This window comes from Onthophagus taurus, unplaced genomic scaffold (assembly GCF_036711975.1).
Source record: "Onthophagus taurus isolate NC unplaced genomic scaffold, IU_Otau_3.0 ScKx7SY_14, whole genome shotgun sequence".
NCBI lineage: Eukaryota > Metazoa > Arthropoda > Insecta > Coleoptera > Scarabaeidae > Onthophagus > Onthophagus taurus.
Window position 1 is genome coordinate 241720 of NW_027248939.1, and position 19193 is coordinate 260912.

At 32.6% G+C, this 19193-nt stretch overlaps 1 protein-coding gene across 1 annotated transcript; it reads right to left on the reverse strand.

Annotated features, from left to right (window-relative positions):
• Nucleotides 1-7582: 7582 nt before the first annotated feature.
• LOC111419711 (putative fatty acyl-CoA reductase CG5065) lies at nt 7583-16915 on the reverse strand. Its single transcript, XM_071200767.1, has 8 exons — nt 16680-16915; nt 16380-16625; nt 16178-16323; nt 8759-8868; nt 8414-8606; nt 8126-8362; nt 7795-8058; nt 7583-7736 (listed from the first exon to the last, which is right to left on the reverse strand). The coding sequence occupies exons 1-8, from the start codon at nt 16866-16868 to the stop codon at nt 7658-7660; spliced, it is 1464 nt and encodes a 487-aa protein (XP_071056868.1). The 5' UTR covers nt 16869-16915; the 3' UTR covers nt 7583-7657.
• Between the last annotated feature and the right edge of the window lie 2278 nt (nt 16916-19193).

A 19193-nucleotide genomic window follows, 5' to 3' on the forward strand; every position in this document is an offset into this window, starting at 1 on the left:
TTACTATTAATTTTTCCTTTTTTATAAATTATTGTGTATTGATATTCTTGTAAATATACTTTCCATCTTTGCATTTTTAAATTATTATCTTTTAATTTGTGAAGCCACAATAAGGGTTTGTGATCGGTTACTAATGTGAAATGAGTGCCATAAATATAGGGCCTAAATTGTTTACATGCGTAAATTATTGCTAAGAATTCTTTTTCAATAGTAGAATAATTTATTTCGCTTTTAGATAGTGTTCGAGATGCATAAGCAATAGGTTTATCTTTTCCTATTGTGCCTTGGCTTAATATTGCGCCGATAGTATAATTGCTCGCGTCTGTTGTTATAATAAAATGTTTGTTGAAATCGGGGTATTGCAAAATAGGATCATTACATAAAAGTTCCTTACATTTTTTAAAACAATCAATATATTCTTTATTCAAAATAACCTGTTCATTTTCAGCTAAATATTTTGTCATTGGTTTTAGAATTTTTGCATAATCTTTAATAAATCGTCTATAATAACCTAATAAGCCGGTAAATGCTTTTATTTCTGTTTTTGTTTTAGGTATGGGATATTTCTTAATGCTTTCTATTTTGCTGGGATCTGGTCTTACGCCTTTATCCGTAATCAAATGACCTAAATATTTGATTTCTTTCTTTAAAAATTCACATTTATTCAAATTAAGTTTTACACCGTTTTCTGAAAGTCTCTGAAATACTTGTTCTAATCTGTTTTTATGTTCTTGTAATGAAGTAGAGTAAATAATTATGTCATCTAAATAAATTTGACAAATATCGTCTGTTAATCCGCGTAAAATGTTATTCATTGCTCTTTGAAAAGTGCTTGGAGCATTGCATAACCCAAAAGGCATGCGATTAAATTCATATAATCCTTTATCTGTAATGAAAGCTGTTTTATTTTTGTCTTCTTCTTTTACTTCAATTTGGTGGTAGCCTGAAGCTAGATCTAAACTTGTAAAATAATTTGCCCTTCCTAATCTATCTAATATTTCTGAAATGTTCGGTAATGGATATATATCTTTAATTGTGTTTTCATTAAGCCTGCGATAATCTATCACTAATCGCCATTTTTGTTCGCCAGAATGATCTATTTTTTTAGGTACCAAAGATATTGGTGATGCCTAAGGACTGTTACTATTTCTTATAATTCCATGTTTTAACATTTTATCAATTTGTTTATTTATTTCTACTTTATGTGCATACGGTTTTCTGTACGGTTTTTGATAAATTGGGGTTTCATTACTTAATTTAATTTCATGTTTAATATTTGAATGAAATGTTAACGATAAATCATCGTGATGGACAATATTTTTATATTTTAACATTAAGTTTGTTATCATATCTTTTTCTTCTTTATTTAAATGTGACGTACTTAATTGTTTTTTATTGCCTGATTTTGCATTTGATTTATGTATCGTTCATTTAATAACATATCTTTATTTGAATTTTGAAAATTAATCTCGTCAAATTTATCGTCTATTCTGATGCTAAATAATTACAAGGAAATTGAATAGGATATTCGTTAAAATTTGCGATTTCTATTAATGTTTCGTGTTGGTTTACGGATACTAATGAATTTGGAATTTCTACACCTTTTAAAATTACTCTATAACTTACTAAAACTTCTCCATTATTAACTTGAATAGATACTTTTACAATTTGTCTTGTTCTAGGTGATAGTTTAATTATGGGGTTATTTAAATTGAAATCAATAGTGGTATATCTAGTTGTTAATTTGTTGGTTTTAAAATCTAAATTAGCTTGAAATTTTGATAGTAAATCGGATCCTACTAATCCATCATATTCAGAGTGAAATTCAACAATGTTGTATACATGTGTATCATATGGATCTTTAAATGTTTCTAAACTGGGGATTCTAATTTTATAACTATTCTTTGTAATTCCGTGCATAGTTTTTATATAATGTGGATCATAAATTAAATAACTCAGAAAATATTTTTCAACTAAACGTGGTGACATTATTGAAGATGTCGCACCTGTGTCTAACAAAAATTTTGAATTATTTAATTCTGGAATAATTATATACGGTAATTTTGTTTCTTGTGTTACGTTTATTTCGAAGGTTTCGAACTGGTCGAGGCTTCTAAACGAAAATTTACATTTTCTAATTCGTTGTCATTGTCGGGTTCTGAATTATCGTAAAATTCGGGATAATTTTCTTGTGAAAATTGTAGATTGTCTGTACTGTCTTCAGTATCTACGTATTGAAAATATTGACCTGTATTTTCATCGTAAAATAAATTATCATTTGTGTCAAAATCTGATTGCACTGATTGGGTATCATTAGGAATTTCTACGTTATTTAACATATTTCTTGGTCTTTTTAATGGAAATTTCATTGCAGAGAATGAAGGATCTATATCCATCTTTTCTGGTTTTGGATAATTTTGTTTAAAAAATTGGTTTGATTGATTTTGGAATTGGTTTGGTTGATTTTGAAATTGTTTTGGTTGATTTTGAAAATTATTTGGAAATTGATTTCGTTGAAATACTGGTCTTATATTTTTTCCTGATTTTGTTAATTGATATGTTTTATTAAATCCTTGTGATGGATATTGTTGTTTAAAGTTAAATTGATTTGGTGTTCTAAAATTTTGTTGAAAATTAAAAGGTTTTTCGGATGGAATTCGTACTGGAATAAATAATGGCTTTTTATAATTAAAATTTTGATTTTGATTTTGTGATTGCATTCTTAAATTTCCTGGAATTTTTGGAATTGTTTTTGGTGAATTTAAAGAATTTAATTGGGATGGTTGTTTACAAAGATAGAGCCAATTTTGTCTTTCTAATACGAAAGACATAGCTTCTTCTAAACTTGTAGGGTTTTTATTATAACTTGTTTCGCCAAAACTTTCATTTTGCATTAAATTTCTCAAATAAGTTTTTAAAGCAGTTTGTTTATACATGTCTGATTTTAATGTATCGTCTAGATTTTCTAATTTAACTTTAGTTAATAACAAGTTTAATGATTCCCTAATTCTGTTTCCTAAGCTATATGGATTTTCGTCTTTAATTGGTGTGATGTGCATTAAGTCTGTTAAAAGACAATCTTCTGTTCTTTGATCGGAATAATTTAAATTTAAACAAATTTTGATTTCCTGCCATGTTCTGAGCTCTCGAGAAGCAATTAAAGCTTGTGCCTCATCTATAAATTTACCTTTGATAATTTTAATTATAAAAGAATTTATGGGATTATTTCGATCTGCTGTATCATAATAAGTTCTAATAAATTCTTCGACAGATTCGATAAAAATTGGTAAAACAATGGGGTTGCCATCAAAATTTGGTATGGCATTGACCTCTGTAGGTGTAATTGAAGCTCTTGTATAAGGCATTTCGGTATCAAAACGCAAATTTAGATTGTTTAAAGATTCAATTAATGACTCAATAGTGGAAAAAGTAAAGTACTTACAATGTAACGCCAATAATTAAGTTGTATAAAATGATTTTCATTGAAATTTGGAAGTTTTCTTTCTTCGGGTTTCCTTTCTTCGGGTTTTCTTAAAAACTAAGTTGTTTTCTTCTTTGCTTTCGTGTGTTCTTTCGTTTGTTCGGAGTTCACCGATTTGAGGTTTCTCCTGGGATGGGGTTTTTCGGATTTTCTTTACAGGAAATTTTATTACTGTTATCCTTTCTTTTTGATGCTGGGAAATTTTATCCACGGATCTGGGGGTTGTCGACAGTTCCAATTTGAGGTACTGTCTAGGTACTTCGTTGATACTTTTGTCGTTGAGGGCTGGAGTCAACGGCTTTGTTGGTTATCCACACTCAAACAGTTTTGTTAAAAATCGATTGAAGTCAAATCAAAACGATTTTCTCACTTCAAAACGATTACCGTGATCCTACTGACTGCGCCAGTTATGAGTTACAGCCGGGAGGTTGTATTTTTAAAAAATAACTTATTTATTTGTTTCGTAATCGCGTACACCAAAAGACCCTTATGAAGTTACCTTAATGAATATTGAATTAACAATGATTTTTATTATTCGGAAACGAACCTTATTTATACTCTTTTCTTATCTGTTTACAAAAAAGAAGTAATATGAGAAAGTTATTCATTATAAAAATACTATTCTACGTTTTATTATTATTATTTGTTTATGACGGGGCACCTGCTACCACATAACTTATATAAACTTGCAACATGGATTCCTACAACATCAATCCTGATAATAAGGCGAATGCCAAGATCTGCGTTGACTTGTTGAATATTATAAGTGCAAAGGCTTTCACGGCCGCTGTTAATTAAATTAAAACTAAAACTAACACTAGCACTATCACTAGAACGAACAGTAGACCTAGAACTAGAAACTTTTGGGTTTTTTGAAAACAAAATTTAACGGTTCGGATGCCATGTGTGGTTTTATAGTTCATTTTTTTTATAATACCTGTCAAATTGTTGTAAAGTTGGCAAAATTTACAGGGAGTTTTGTTTTATGATGTTCTGAAGTAAATATGTCACACTAACGTTTGAGCTTTCGTTATTCAAAAAGAAAAGGTGCATAAAAAATGTTGTGGGGTGTTTATTTGCCATTTATTTACCTAGAAAAGGTGTTTTGTTCTATTTAATTACTATGTAGCACGTTTTTACAATAATTCCTCGCATAACGAGCATAATTCGTTCCAGAATCTTACTCGTAATGAGAAATACTCGTTAAGCGAAACAATGTTTCTTATACATATAAATAAGGGACACGCGTAGGGGAAGTCCTACGCGTGTCACTCGTTATGCGAAATATCGGTCGTTAACCGAGACAATTTTTTTACTCGTTATGAGACGTACTCGTTAAGCAAGGTTCCACTGTACTTGGTTAAAATCGTATTTACCTAAACATTGATTACTATTTTGACCTCAACTAGTTACTTACTGAAAATGTTACTAAAAATCAGGAAAACAACATACATTTTATAACGGTCCTAGATAATACCGACAGAAACCCTAAAAAATTTACATTAACAAGTATTATAGAAAAAAAAACGAACTATAATGTCCGCAGAACGTGGTTAGTAAAAAAACAGCGAATTGTCTTTTTGAGTTTTTATTATTATCTCCTTAACTTTAACACAAGCTCGTATTCACTTATTCTATTTTGCTTATTTAACTACTTCTTGTTTACTTTAATTTACCATTGATATACATAAACTTCAACACTCACCCTCAATGGTAAATCCAACCAATATTTTATAATTTATTTAAGAAACAAACTTAATTCTAAATTAGCGATCTAACATAGAACTTAAACTAATTGTAACCCACATTTTAAACTAAAATTATTGAAAAATGTTACACATAATGGTTTGGTAAGGAAATCAGCTAGTTGCATGTTGGATGGTATGTATTTTAAAGTCAGAACATTTTCCTTAACCTTACTACGTATAAAATGAAAACGGATGTCTATATGTTTTAAACGTTTGTGAAACTCGGTTTTTTTTCATAAACGTTTTACTAAATATTCCTTGTTTACCTTTAGGATCCCACTTCAGTCTTATTTCTTAAGGAATATGTACAGACACATTACAGCCAAAAGGTTTAAAGTGTTGTATCTTTACTGTTTTGTTGTGCCACAGCTCATATGAGCTTTTCAATTTTTGGGAACTAGAATCTGTTCGATTTAATATGTAAGTAACGGTATTTACCGTTAATCGATCTTTTTGCTGTGTAACAAGGTTGTTGCTGCCTCAACTAGGATTCTAATTTCCCTTTCTGGCCTTCCATTTTGTTGAGGTGTGTAAGCTACGGATCTCTGATGTCTAATACCTTTTTGTTCTAAACTCTCTCAAATGTCTTTATTTCTAAACTCTAATCCATTATCTGTCCTCAAAACTTCATTTTATGACTTGTTTCTCGCTCAGATAGGTTTATAAATTTTTCAATACATGACTTTACTTCAGATTTCCATTTAAATAAAGTACACGTACCTGTATGAGGAATAATCGTTCTTCAGGAGAAAAAAGTAGAGAGCGCCTCCCAGGGATGGATTTTCCATTGGACCACAAACATCCGCGTGTACCAATTCTAATTGTAATGTAGCTCTTGATTCACTATTTTTAAAAGGTAACTTATGTTGTTTTCCAACCAGGCAGTCTTCACATACAAAATTTTTTCAGTATCTACAAATTCTATTTTATTTTTTCTCAAAAATTCCCTGACATGCCAAATATTCTGATGAGCCAATTTGCAATGCCAACCTTTTAATGTGTCTACTGTTTTTGCTTGCATACATTGTGATATCAGGCCATTTTTACGGTCAGAACAACTGTCTTCATTTTGATCTGTAGTGTCATTGTGTTCAGAAACAGTTATTTTTGCTATGGATTCTGTCGAATTTTCCAGTGTGAACATCATTTTATACAATTTGTTTTCTCTTATTGCTACAGCTCTAATATTACCACCTTTATCTATAAATTGCATCTCGTATCATTTGGAGTCATAAAGCATCCTTTGTCAAGTGCACACCCAGCGGAAAAAAGGTTAAATTTTAATTTTCGAATGTAGAGCACATTTGAGAGAGTTGTTTCAATCAGTTTCTTAACATTGTAGGCACCCTTTTCACCATTTCCTAACTGAATCATTTTCCTTATTTTTAATTGACTCCTGTCTTTAAAAAGGTTTCTGTTCCATGACATGTGTTCGCTCGCTCCTGAATCGAGACACCACTCCTTGCTTTTCATTTTATCTGTATACCATGAAGGCATTTGTCACATCTTTTTCCGAGATTAATTTTGATGAATTACCCTCACGTCCTTTGTTTTTAAACCAGCAACTCTGTACTGAATGGCCAGTTCTCTTGCATGCTTCACAGAACTTTTGACCTGTTCTTATATTTTTTGGTTCTACTTTATTTTTCTTTCTGTGAAAGCAGTTCTTTGCAATGTGGTTTGTCTTGGAGCAGATATAACACTGTTGTGGTGAATTATGGTTTTTTGAGCCTATCGATTTGGTTGCTAAAGCAGTAGTGTTATTTTCCAAGGGTTTAGACCTCTCTTCCTCCAACGACAGTCGTGAAGTGAGTTCTTCCAAATTTTGTTTATCCCCTGGCACAGATTCCCAAGCGGATCTAAATGTTTGAATTACCCCAGGAAGTGACATAAGAATTTTGGTCATTATCATTTTTTCTGAAAGTTCTTCGCCCATGGTTTTTATTTTTGTTTTTATATCTTCTACTTTTGATATAAACGTACTCACGGTACTGTTGAATTCGAGCATGGAGAATCTTTGCTGTAGGAGATGTACGCTAACAGCAGATTCCTTGTCATAGATGGCTTTTAGTTTTGTCCACATTTCCTTTGCTGTGCTACATGATAAAATATACGTCAATGGGTCTTGTTCCATTCTCGTAACAATTATTTGCTGAGCTTTGGCATCTTCCTCGATCCATTTTGTTAATTCCTCTCCGTTTGTTGGTTTTTGCTTTGATCCATCCACAATCTCAAAAAGACCACGACAGCCCATCTCCTTGTCGTAGACCCTCGTGGCTTTTAAATGTTCTTGATAGATCTCGAGGTAGTGTTAATAACTTTTTTGAAGGTATAATAATTATGAAGAACGAGATTAATAAAATCGATTTATTAGACGTAATTAGCAATTTAAGGGTAATGTTTTATGTTAACATTTCATTTTCTATAACTAAAAATATTTTCCTAAAACCCACCTCAACACAACATAAATAAAACACAGCTTAATCAACAGATCTAATAGATACAATCTGAAAAATAAATATGTCCATTAAAAAGTTATTCATAATTTAATTCTTCACAACTTACATTTTATTACGCAGTTTGTAAATAGAATAATTTTCTGAATGTTCCTTAAATAAGTATTTGGCCGATGTCTTACAATTATTAATATTGTAATTTTCAAATTCTATTCCTTGTAAACGAGCAAGCATAGGAAACATCTTCTTATCATTATCGTCAAGTTTTTCGTTTAATTGTATACAATTGGTGTTATCAAAGGACCATTTATTTAGTGTAAAGTGTTGCAAAACATTCCAAGTCTGTAGCAATCGTTTCTGAATGGCAGTCAAGCTTTAATTCATAAAAAATAATTTATCTTACAATGATGTTTATCTATATTTATTTTATAGATACTTACAAAGGTTTCTGTAAAAATATAATCATTATAAAATCAATGGCCAGAGCTGGAATGATATGAAATAGAATCATATCGATCATGTATCGATAATAAGACTTTGTAGCAGTGAATTTGGGGTACCAGAAAACTAATTTAAATGGATGTTCCCGGTTATAATCTTCACACCTATTGAAGTAATCGCTCCAAGTTGGGGTAGTAACGTTACCGATAGTTACGTTAAGCACACTTGGGGAATATCTGTATACAACATACAGTAGATAGATTGATTATTTTTTAAATATATCTTACACGTTTGTAGCCCGTTCGTATCCGCTAACAATTAAAGAATTTATAGCAACATCAACCGGTATCATTTGTGGGACACTTTTGTCATCAATTAGCGCTATTCTTAAAATTCCTTTTGCAACTGCGTAAAATAAGCTTACTGGTCCATTAAAACTATCTACCCAACCAGCAATAGGTTCTTTTAGTGAAGGCATAACTAAAACGGATTTTTTTTAATGTCATTTGAATGATACAATATTAGTGTGAAATGAAACGGAATTTTTGGAATAACAATCTTTGTATTTTTCCCTTATAAAGTTTGTATTCCAAGATTCTCGTTTATGCTTTAATGAAACGTTGTACCCTTACCAATAGATGGTCTTGTTATGATAATGGGAATTTTATCACCCATATCTTTCGCGATAAGTTCAGTAAGCCTTTTGGTGAAAGTGTATGTATTGGGATGGGGTCCTAATAATCTAAAAACATTTTTTGTTTAATTTCTAATATTATTTTAAATATATGTGCATAAAAATTATGACTTTGTGTTGGGTTTGTCGTAGCCTATTCGTGAATCTTTGTCTTTAGGTAAGTTCTCAATCATAGACACTGTAATATCTAAGTCTCCAATTAGTCTCTCATTATCCGTAATACAGGTGAAAGGTTGACGCTCTCCTCTAAAAGAGAGCGTCAACCTTTTCCTCTTTCTCCTTTTTTATAAATCGGGCATATAATTCCACTACTAAGGAAATTTCTTGCAAAGTTTAATTTGAATCATTTATGGGTATGTAATTCTGCATTTTGGCTATACTAGTGGATATAAAGGGCGCAACTTTGTTGATTTCTGTAACATCTAAATCTACATTATCACCATAACATATACTCTACGTGTATTTGGTTGCCCATTCTTAAAAAAAGTGCTGTAATCTAAGCCCTACGTCCAAGTCTTATTTCGCATAGTTTCAAGCAATGACTCATTCGCGTTTCTCGTGGTAAGGACTATAACACAGTTCTTTGTTAAAATATGCTAGAGGAGAAAAAAGATTTCCCTTCCACTTGTTCAATTCTTAAAATATTATCCGAAATCTGAGTTATATCGTGTAAGTATAGGATATGGGAAATATGTGCTGAGGTGAAATTAGAAGATATTCTGGAGTTTGTTCCTGTTTTATCTTTATGAGGTTTTTGAAGATTTAAGTTAAAATTGGGATGTAAAGCGGTAGTGATGCGTAATACATGACATCGTACCCAATTGATGTCAAGGCTCTCCTATCCAATCCCGACTCCCACCGCCTAGTTGGTGCTCTCTGGCAACCTGACCAACCTTGCGGAAGATTACAGCAACCAACCTCGGTAGAAAGCTGGGTCAGGAATAATGAAAGCGGGAGAAATATATAATACCAAGTATAATAGACCAAGTAATGACGTATAACTGTTTTGGGGTGGAAACGTCTAGCAACAGGCGGCTGATGGATGAAGTGAGGAATCAGGCAAAGAAGACAGCGAGAATATCAGGTTACCTAATAGATATAATATGGCGTAGAAAACAACATTCTGTACTCACATGTGCTGCCGAGACTGCAGCTGAAACGTCTGACACAAAAGCCATAATGATGACTACAGAAATGAGAACCTTAAAAGGTACAAAAGGCATTACAATCCTAGACAAAGTACGAAATATGAGAGATCTGAGAAGACGTGATGAGATGACAGAGAGCGTAACGTGAAGAAATTTGGGATACGGAGATTCCAAGTTTAACTAGTTACTTGCCAACGTTCACAATGTTGACAGATTTGCCGTTTTTAAGAGATTGTTAATCACTTATCATTTTTAAAAAATCAAAGAAAAAAAGTCAAGATATAAATAAAGGCATACAACAAGGGGACGTCATCATCAATCGTCGGTGTCAAGTCGATTCAGGTCAATCATCCTCAGGCACATAAAACAAGTTGTCGTCGTCGCGAGGTCCATCGCGATGTTACTTCAAGAGAGAAGAGAAACCACAAACGAAGATGATGGGTTCAGCCCAGCGATAAGCAAGAAAAAACGAAAAATACTACAAGAAGATCTAGAAATCGAAACAAGCGACAGATATGCCCAACTGAGCGACCACGAAGAAGACAACATGGAAGAAGAAGGACACGACGAGGGTCTCTTCCTCCTATAAGACGAACAAAGAGAGCAGAGGCCAAAAAATAAACTAGAACCAACACACCAAATAGAAAAAAAAATGGCAACAGCCGTCGCAATAAAGAAATCGAGAGTAGCACCGTTAGTTCTAACGCAAAAAAGAAATGGAATCACGTGAGCCAACAAGAAAATAAACTACGTAAAAGCAAAACTGGTTGCACAGGGAATAAACATAGAACCCATAACCGACGATGATTACAGACAGCTCAAAAAACTATTAGAAGATGAGCAAATTCAGTTCTACACATACGACTTAAGGTCAGAAAAAAAGCTGAAGATGGTAATTAGGGGAGTCATGCACGAGATGATCCTAGAGGAAGCAGAAATAGACCTAATGGCACAAGGATACCCAATAACAAAAGTTACCCGCACTAATGGCAAACAGGGTAAACCAGCGCCAATAATTCTGAATGTCAGCGAACACACTTCGGCGGTCTTTCTGGATATTGAGAAAGCTTTTGATAAAGTCTGGCACGCAGACCTAATCTATAAAATGAAGAAAGCAAACGTACCACCAAGAGTAACTAAAATCATAAGGTCATACCTTCAAAACAGAAAATTCCACGTCAAAATAGAGAATACAATTTCGGAAGGAACAGATGTAGAGACCAGAGTCCCACAAGGCTCCGTTCTGGGCCCAATGCTATACAACATCTATATTTCGGATATTCCAACGCCGACCAACACCGTTTGCAGACGATAACGTAATATACACCACGGGCAGGATGAAATCATTCATTAAAAAACGACTACAAGAAGCCACTGATACCATCATGAAATACATGAATACATGGAGGATCAGAGCAAACGAAGAAAAAACAGAAGCAGTCATGTTCATACAAGGTCACCAAAAAACCCAACCCCGAAAAAATCAAAATAAACGGAAAAGAAAGAGAGTGGAAAAGGCATGCTAAATATCTAGGCATCATACTAGACGAAAAACTAAACTTAAACACATCGAAGAAACAAAAAAAAAGTAAGAGGATTAGCAACACAACTCTACCCAATCATTAACAGATGCAGTAAATTTAACATAGAGAACAGAATAAATATTTTCAAAGCAATCATCCTACCAGCGGCCATCTACAGGGGAGCGATATGGAACATAGCCAGCAAAAGCGGATTAAACCAACTACAACGAAAGCTTAACAAGATTCTAAGAATGACAATGCAGAGAGATACGTCAGCAATACTGAACTAAAAAAGGAAGCTAACATTAAAGACATGGTAACCTTCATAGAGGAGACTACCGATAAATAAATCAAAAAAATGAAACACCACTACAACCCAGAGATACAAAAAGCAACTCAAACAAACCCAGAAAAACAGACAAAAGAGCCACAGTAATGACGAAACGCAAGAGGGAATCCGAAAACATCGGCTTCAAACCCAAACGACAAAAGACAAAAAAATGAACCAACACAAAGAAAAGAAAGAAACCCCACATCAGGTGGATCACCCAATCATTCAAAAAAAATTGAAACAAAAAACAACAAAAATGGAAAACAAAGACGAACGGGCAAAAGAGTCAAAACTCGACCCCGAATCAAAAATGAGTTTCAGCCAAGGGGACGGACTTGCTCCGACAAGGTTTAACTTGACCCTTGAATACGTCATACGCCATATAAATGTCGGAAAAACAAACTCACTAATAAATTAATCCGTACAAATTACAGCAATGTTCCAATGTGGGTCGGACGCGTCAGGTCTAGCATCAAAATGGTTGGAGTTTGTTCGAAAACTATAAGCCTAAATCTGTTTGACGAAACCCTTAACGGGGAACGGTTTTTGGAATATTTAAATGTATTCCTTGCCTACTTTGCTGATAAGAATTGTTTCCCAAACCTCTCGGTCTTACCGCTCCGTACCCTTGTCAGTATACCCGGTATAGAAGGATCGAAGGAACCAATATACAACATAGAATAAGGACCGTGTACAGAAGCTACTTTGCCCTATCAAATGTAGTTCATTCCAAAAGTGTGCATAGACATTCAAAAATTAGACTCTATAAAACCATCATTAGAACTATACGGTGCTATGGATGCGAGATATCGATTATGACAGAGAGCGGAAAGAATAAGCTGGAAGTATTTGAAAGAAAAATTCTGAACAAAATATTTGGTCCAATAGCAGAGAATGAGATATGGAGAAAGCGATAGAACGTGGAAGTTAACCATCTGTTCAAGGAAGCCCTGTCTCAGTATTCATCAGGTTGTAAAGTGTGAAATGGGGTGGTCATGAAATACAAATGAGCGAGATTAGGAATAGAATCCCTAAGAGGTTCTTAAGTACCAGAATGCAAAGCAAGAGACTAAGAAGGATGTCAAGAAAACGATGGGAGGGCGCACAACGATTTATGAGCGTCACGACGTGGAAGAAAGTAGCTCTTGACCGGGAGTATTTTAGGCAAAAGATAAAGGAGGCCAAGAGTCAATTTGGGCTGTAACGCCTATGGTGAGAGTAGGGCTTGCAATACGGACCAAAATCTCAATACCGGTATTCGGTATTCAAAATTTTTAAAACCGGTATACCGGTATTACTATAAAAAAATTTACTCACTAAATAGGGTAAAACGCCAGTAATTGACCGTTGATCAGTGTTTGAACGTTTTTGTAAAAAAATGTAAAAAATAAGAGATTCCTTGGAATATCTGAAAAAATGTAAATATATCCATAAATAGCCACCAGTCTCCTCTGCACTCCCTAGTACACAAAAAGTCCACGACCATACCGTTCTTGAGTTTTTGTTGTTTAATTTCGCGCTAACTGCCGGCCTATTCGCATCGTGCTAAAAAGCGTAATTTTTATGTTTAGAAATTCGCCCAAACAGGATAGTACTATTCAGCCGTACTTGCATGTATAATGTTTTTTTTTTGTTTGCCAGTGATCTAATAATGTTTTCTATTGGTTATATTAAAAAAATACCGCTTTAATTAATTGTTTTTTGAAATAAAGCTGATCAATGACTGGTAGTTGTAAATTTAATTAAAATTTAGTGTTTGACCAAACGGTCAAATACTAGACGAATTTGTTGTTTTATAATCTCACAAGGATTTAAATTTAATTAATAAAATGGAAAAATGTGTAATACCTGTTTTTAAAACTTATATCTTCCCGTTTAAGTTGTTTAATATTTGACCAAAACTTTTATACTTTAAAAGTGAGATACAGATCAGTTTAAATATGCGGTCAATTACTGGTTCCTCTTTTGGTCATTTATAGGACACACACACTCACAACTGAGTTTTTTAACCGATTTTAAATTTTATAAATATTTAAGCGTAATATAAATATAAGTGTAAATGTTTGATTCTTTTCTATTTTTTTAGACCTTTTTTATAACAATAAAAGTAATTGACCGCACTTAAACAGTAATGAGTCTGTAAAATTAAAAGGATAAAAGGTTGGTCAAACGCTGACTCTTACAGCGGCCAATTATCAAAAAATGGAAAATCGATATGGAAAATTTAGCAAATATGAATCAGGTTAACATTTCTTTAGTACCAATATGACAACGAAGCCTAAGATTAAAAATAGTGAAGAAAGTCTTCAAAAGAAGTAGGGGTTTATCTTATGAAAAAGCAGCCAAGATGTTTAACGTTCCAAAGTAAAATCTTATTTATAAAGAAAAAGGAAAAACACCAGTGCAGAGGAAAATGGACCCAGCAGCATTTTTAAATTGTGATGAAGAAAAACTGCTGGTTGAATGGTTGTTTCATTCAGCAAATAGGGGTTTTCCTGTTTCAAAAACCAAGTTGGAAAACACAAAATTTGGGTGAAAAGTTAAGTCAAGAGCATTTTGTTCCTGTTTTAAAAGATGTTCTTAAAGAGTCAAAAAATATAAACATTTTTTTGTGAACAAAATAGTATGAAAAAATAATTAAAATGAATATTATATTAAGAATCGGTCAAATATTGACGGTTTTAAGGTCAAAGACTAGATATTATTGGTCCAGTAATGTAATCAAAGTGGTCAAACACTAAATGCGAAATACTGGTTTATTTTTTAATTTTAAAAAAATATTACTTCGTGATGTTATATTTTATATGTAGGGTAACTTTAAATGAATCAAATGTGTATTTGATTTTTTTTTTTGATCATTTTATGTAAAGGCAGAGGGATCTACAAGAAAAATAATATGACTCGGTCAAACATTGACATTAAAAAATCCTTAACAGGTCAAACACTGGTGCGTTTACCCTATATCTAATTGTAAGAATTTTTCCCCTCTGCGGCGTCATCTCTACTAACAACAGGTTAATTCCTACTATATTTTTAGATTGGCAACATAGCATAAGATGGAAAGATACTAGGAATCTGTACAAAGTGCCAATAATCTTAAAGGTCACTTCACTGTCGCGTCAAAAAATGAAATTACACTTCATCATCTGAAGCTCTGTGGAATTCTTTCGAATTCCTGTTTTGGAATTTTCTGGAAAGGTGCAGATTCAAGAAAGAACCTTTAACATAATGGCTCTTGGTAGTTTGTCAGACTTATCATACTACTGTTATACTTCGTGGGACATTACACGAATCAAACTGACCTGAAACACCATTATGGAGTAAAAACTCCAAATATAGTTGTATGCAGAGACTATTTTATTGTTGGTTAGGTATGACAAATTTATTGTACACGAACATTAAGTTGTCGTCATCAAAGGTTGAGTTTTCGTTATCTTCAACATTCTGTCAGAGTACAAAATGATATTTCTTGTAGATGGTGTTCCCACTGATCAAAAAATGTCACTTGAAAAAATGAGGTTAGTACGGACATAAGATAGTTAACAAATTTCTCTACGTCATTTTCCAGCACAACATCAAACTAGCACGGCGGTTTTCGAAGACATCGGCCGCCCCCGGCCATCGAGGGCGCTAAATAAAAATAATACCGAAATACCGGTATTTTGCCATCAATACTTTTGGTTTATAATACCGGACAAAAACTGTCCGGGATCCCGGTTTTCGGGATCCCGGGATGCCGGTATCGCAAGCTCTAGGTGAGAGAGAAAGACAATAGAATGAATAATACAAAACAGTTTTATCACAAAATAAGGAATCAAAGGCAAAAAAGAGAAGCGCAGCATACATTGGCAGACCATTTGGCAGTTTTCTAAACACAAACGCTTTTTGCATATTTTGTAAGCATTTAGTCAAACGTTTTGTTTTATTGAGTTTGCAAGATAAATCTTTTCCTTCTCTAGCTATCAACTTCTAAAGTAAGCACTGAGTTTGATTAATTTTCTTCTTCACATTCTTTTAGGTCTTTTATCACATTTGTCATGTGTTTGATCATTTTTTTCTTCATATTTGATCGGAATGTTTCGCACAATTTATCATTTATATCAATACTTATTTCCTGTGGGTGTAATAGGTTATGATTTCTTGTTTTATTTTATCTCCTTTGATGAATCAATTATTTGATCACAACGCATGCCAGAAAAAAGAATTACATTTCTTTATTCTTTGGTACATAGAAAACAAGAGTGAACTTTTTCCAAATTATGGTTTAAAACGCGTCATTTTCAATAAAGAAATAAAGCCATACAAAATAATACAATACTTACCTAGTTTATTTTTTGAAATAAGCAAATACATACTTTTTTGTAATCGCAACTAAAGATTTCTCATCCATCCATTTAACAAGATCCATAATTTTATAAGGATCAACATCCATAGGATAAATTTTCTCTTCCATGTAATCAATTTCAACGTTACAAAAAGCTGTAGATACGTGGACAAACGCCTAAAATATTTTTTTTAAATAATATCTCCATATTATGCCTTTATAGTACTACTTACTTGTAATATTTTCATATTCATGCATAATTTAAATAGTTGATACGTCGATGTAGTATTAGTTATTACGGCTTCTTTTAGCGGAAGATCCATACGAATAGAAGCGGCAACATGAAATACAATCGATACTTCCTCAATTAACTTTTTCTTGTCGATTTCGGACAGATTCAAATTTTCCATCATAATATCGCCACTTATTGCCTCGATTTTATCGTAAGCTATTGCGTTCATGTTATGAAATGTAAATACCTTTAAAATTTAATTTTTTTAACTTATTACATCATTTGGAAATTAATAACTTACGACGCCATTCGTTAATTGCTTAACTCTTTCTTGCGGATTACATCCTTTTTTGGAACGTATAAGAATGTAGATTTTTTTTATATCCGGGAAACTTCGCACTAACTTTTCCAGCAAAACTTTACCCATGAATCCAGTTGCGCCGGTTATTAAAACCGTTTTTCCGGTATAAAATTCAGTAATTGGACTCATTTCGCGGAAATGACAATCTATAAAAGAAAGTAATAAGACAATGAAGGAAGTTGCAATGTTTTGAACTCTTTATATTAATATTTGGATATGGAAATGTATTTATGCATCTTATAATTACGTATGTAACGAATAAATTATGAGAACAATAAGAATGTTGACAATACATGACTCGCAATTTTGAAGGATGTTCAATATTTTAATAAATTATTTAAATTATAACACATTTTTGTAAATTATTGCTATCTGAAAAAAATATTTATATTATTACGACTCTCGATTTTGTTAATGAAGAAATTAAACGACTTCTTCTCAATATTATTGTTTTTCAGACACTATCTGGAAATGGCCTATATTTCCTTATTACAAATCGTAAAGAAAAGTATCTCATTTCTTTATAGCAACCATTTCTTTATAGCAACCAACTAAACAATGAATTATTTATTAGAATAAATATTAAACGTACAATTATTAAGGATAGAAAAGCTTATACTTGATGTACAGGGTGGGCAAATTTGGGTGTTATTATAGGCTATCTCAGAAACTATAAGAGATACGAAAAAAGTAGGTGCCATGCCTCGGTCTCTTTTTTCGAGACTAAGCCAATCCCGTAAAGACCAAATCTCTATCTTCTTTTGTTTTTAAGTTATAGCCAAAAAGTCAAATTTTAGTGATTTCAAAAAATGCTCATATTTCGTTTATTTTTGAAATTAGAGAAATGGGGTTTTCTTAAGACACTTTTTTGAGTAGAATATACTGTCGTTGAAAAATTTTTAACATAGCTGATAATTTTTGAGATATAACATAAAGTTGTATTTTTTTAAATACAAACTATACTTTATTATGATATTACTGAAAAGAGCATATTTTTAGCTTTCCAATGATGTTTTTGATAACACCCCCTGATGAACTCCTGATGAACCACTACTTTATTTTTTTTGTTTGGTTGCTGTAGTGAGGGAAACGGCAGAAACGACAATTTGATTCTTGAGCTCGTCGTGTACTTTTTAAATAATTTCTTATAAAATGTAGGTAATTCATTTAAATTGAGTGTCCGAAAAAACTTCATGTATTATTCTTAATGAAAAGTAACTTCTTCTTTACTCATCGCGTGTCGGCTTCGCCTCGATTAGAAAATTCGCGATTCGTAAAGAAAAAAGTATACTTTCTTTACTTATAATACAAATAACTATTATTAACAATTTTTATTAATTACAAATCACTATCAATCTTTTTATTGACTTGCCAATTTATTTATTATTTTAGTTGTTATTTTGTTTTATATAAATATCCGTAGTCGTAGCCCACTTTTTACTACGTTTGTATATAATTATTTTAATAAAACCGAAAATTTAGGGCCCTCATTGCTTCGTAAAGATCTTGAGAAGTTAGGAAATGCCTTATGGTCTTTGATAAAAGAGAAACCCGAACCTGTAGAACCATTAGAGGTTAGAGACTACTATGTTTATATTCAGAGACAACCTCGTGGCTATGTTCAAAACGCGAACTCCTGCTACCAGCAAAAACTCTGCATATGACCCGAATCTATACCACGACTACCCAAGTACATGTATCCAGGAAACTATCCATACGAACTCCAAAACCCTGCAAAACGACGAAGCAGCTACGTCTAATTCGATTTGTGGGAAAGACCACGAAATACTCGATCAAAGATAGATCTAAACAATATCAATTTAATTAACTCGCTACACTTTATACAATCAAGAAACCCACCCGTGAAATTGCTAATAGACACCGGATGCGACTAACTTTGTTTTTCTATTTACTTTACAAGCCAATATCTTCGTTATCGTTAGAAATAGCGGAATTTTAAATACACCAGTAGAAAGCCGGATCTGCCCTTCGCCTAAAACCGGGTTTTGTCCTGTCGCTATCGTGATATCTTTTTGTAGTATAGTTCTTTTGTAGTAAATAAATACTCAATTTCCTTATTATTTGCCTTATATTTCCGAAAAACACTCTACATTTTCTCTATATATTTTGTCAATGACATTTTACGATTATTGGCGGAACCTTCTTAACCTAACCTTCAATATGTCACTACTCACGCCATCTTTTGTTTCTTCCTTATACTACACTTTCCCCTTTCTTATTCCTAACCATTGAGGTCTTATATATATTTTTTGGTGATTTTCTTTCCATTTTATGTGTGTAAATTAAACTTCGGTTTTTGCACTTTAATCGTGTGTAATTAAAGTGCAAAAACCGAAGTTTAATTTACACACATAAAATGGAAAGAAAATCACCAAAAAATATTAATAAGGTTAGTACGACCCATTTCTACGAATACAAAAGATACAAATATAG

Excerpts from the sequence above, each read along its gene's own strand:
- LOC111419711 (XM_071200767.1), bottom strand. The coding sequence starts at position 16,868 with ATGAGTCCAATTACTGAATTTTATACCGGAAAAACGGTTTTAATAACC. Across the intron at positions 16,324-16,379 it reads TGAATATGAAAATATTACAA|GCGTTTGTCCACGTATCTAC; the intron begins GTAAGTAGTACT and ends AAAATATTTTAG. Across the intron at positions 8,363-8,413 it reads TACGAACGGGCTACAAACGT|ATATTCCCCAAGTGTGCTTA; the intron begins GTAAGATATATT and ends TGTTGTATACAG.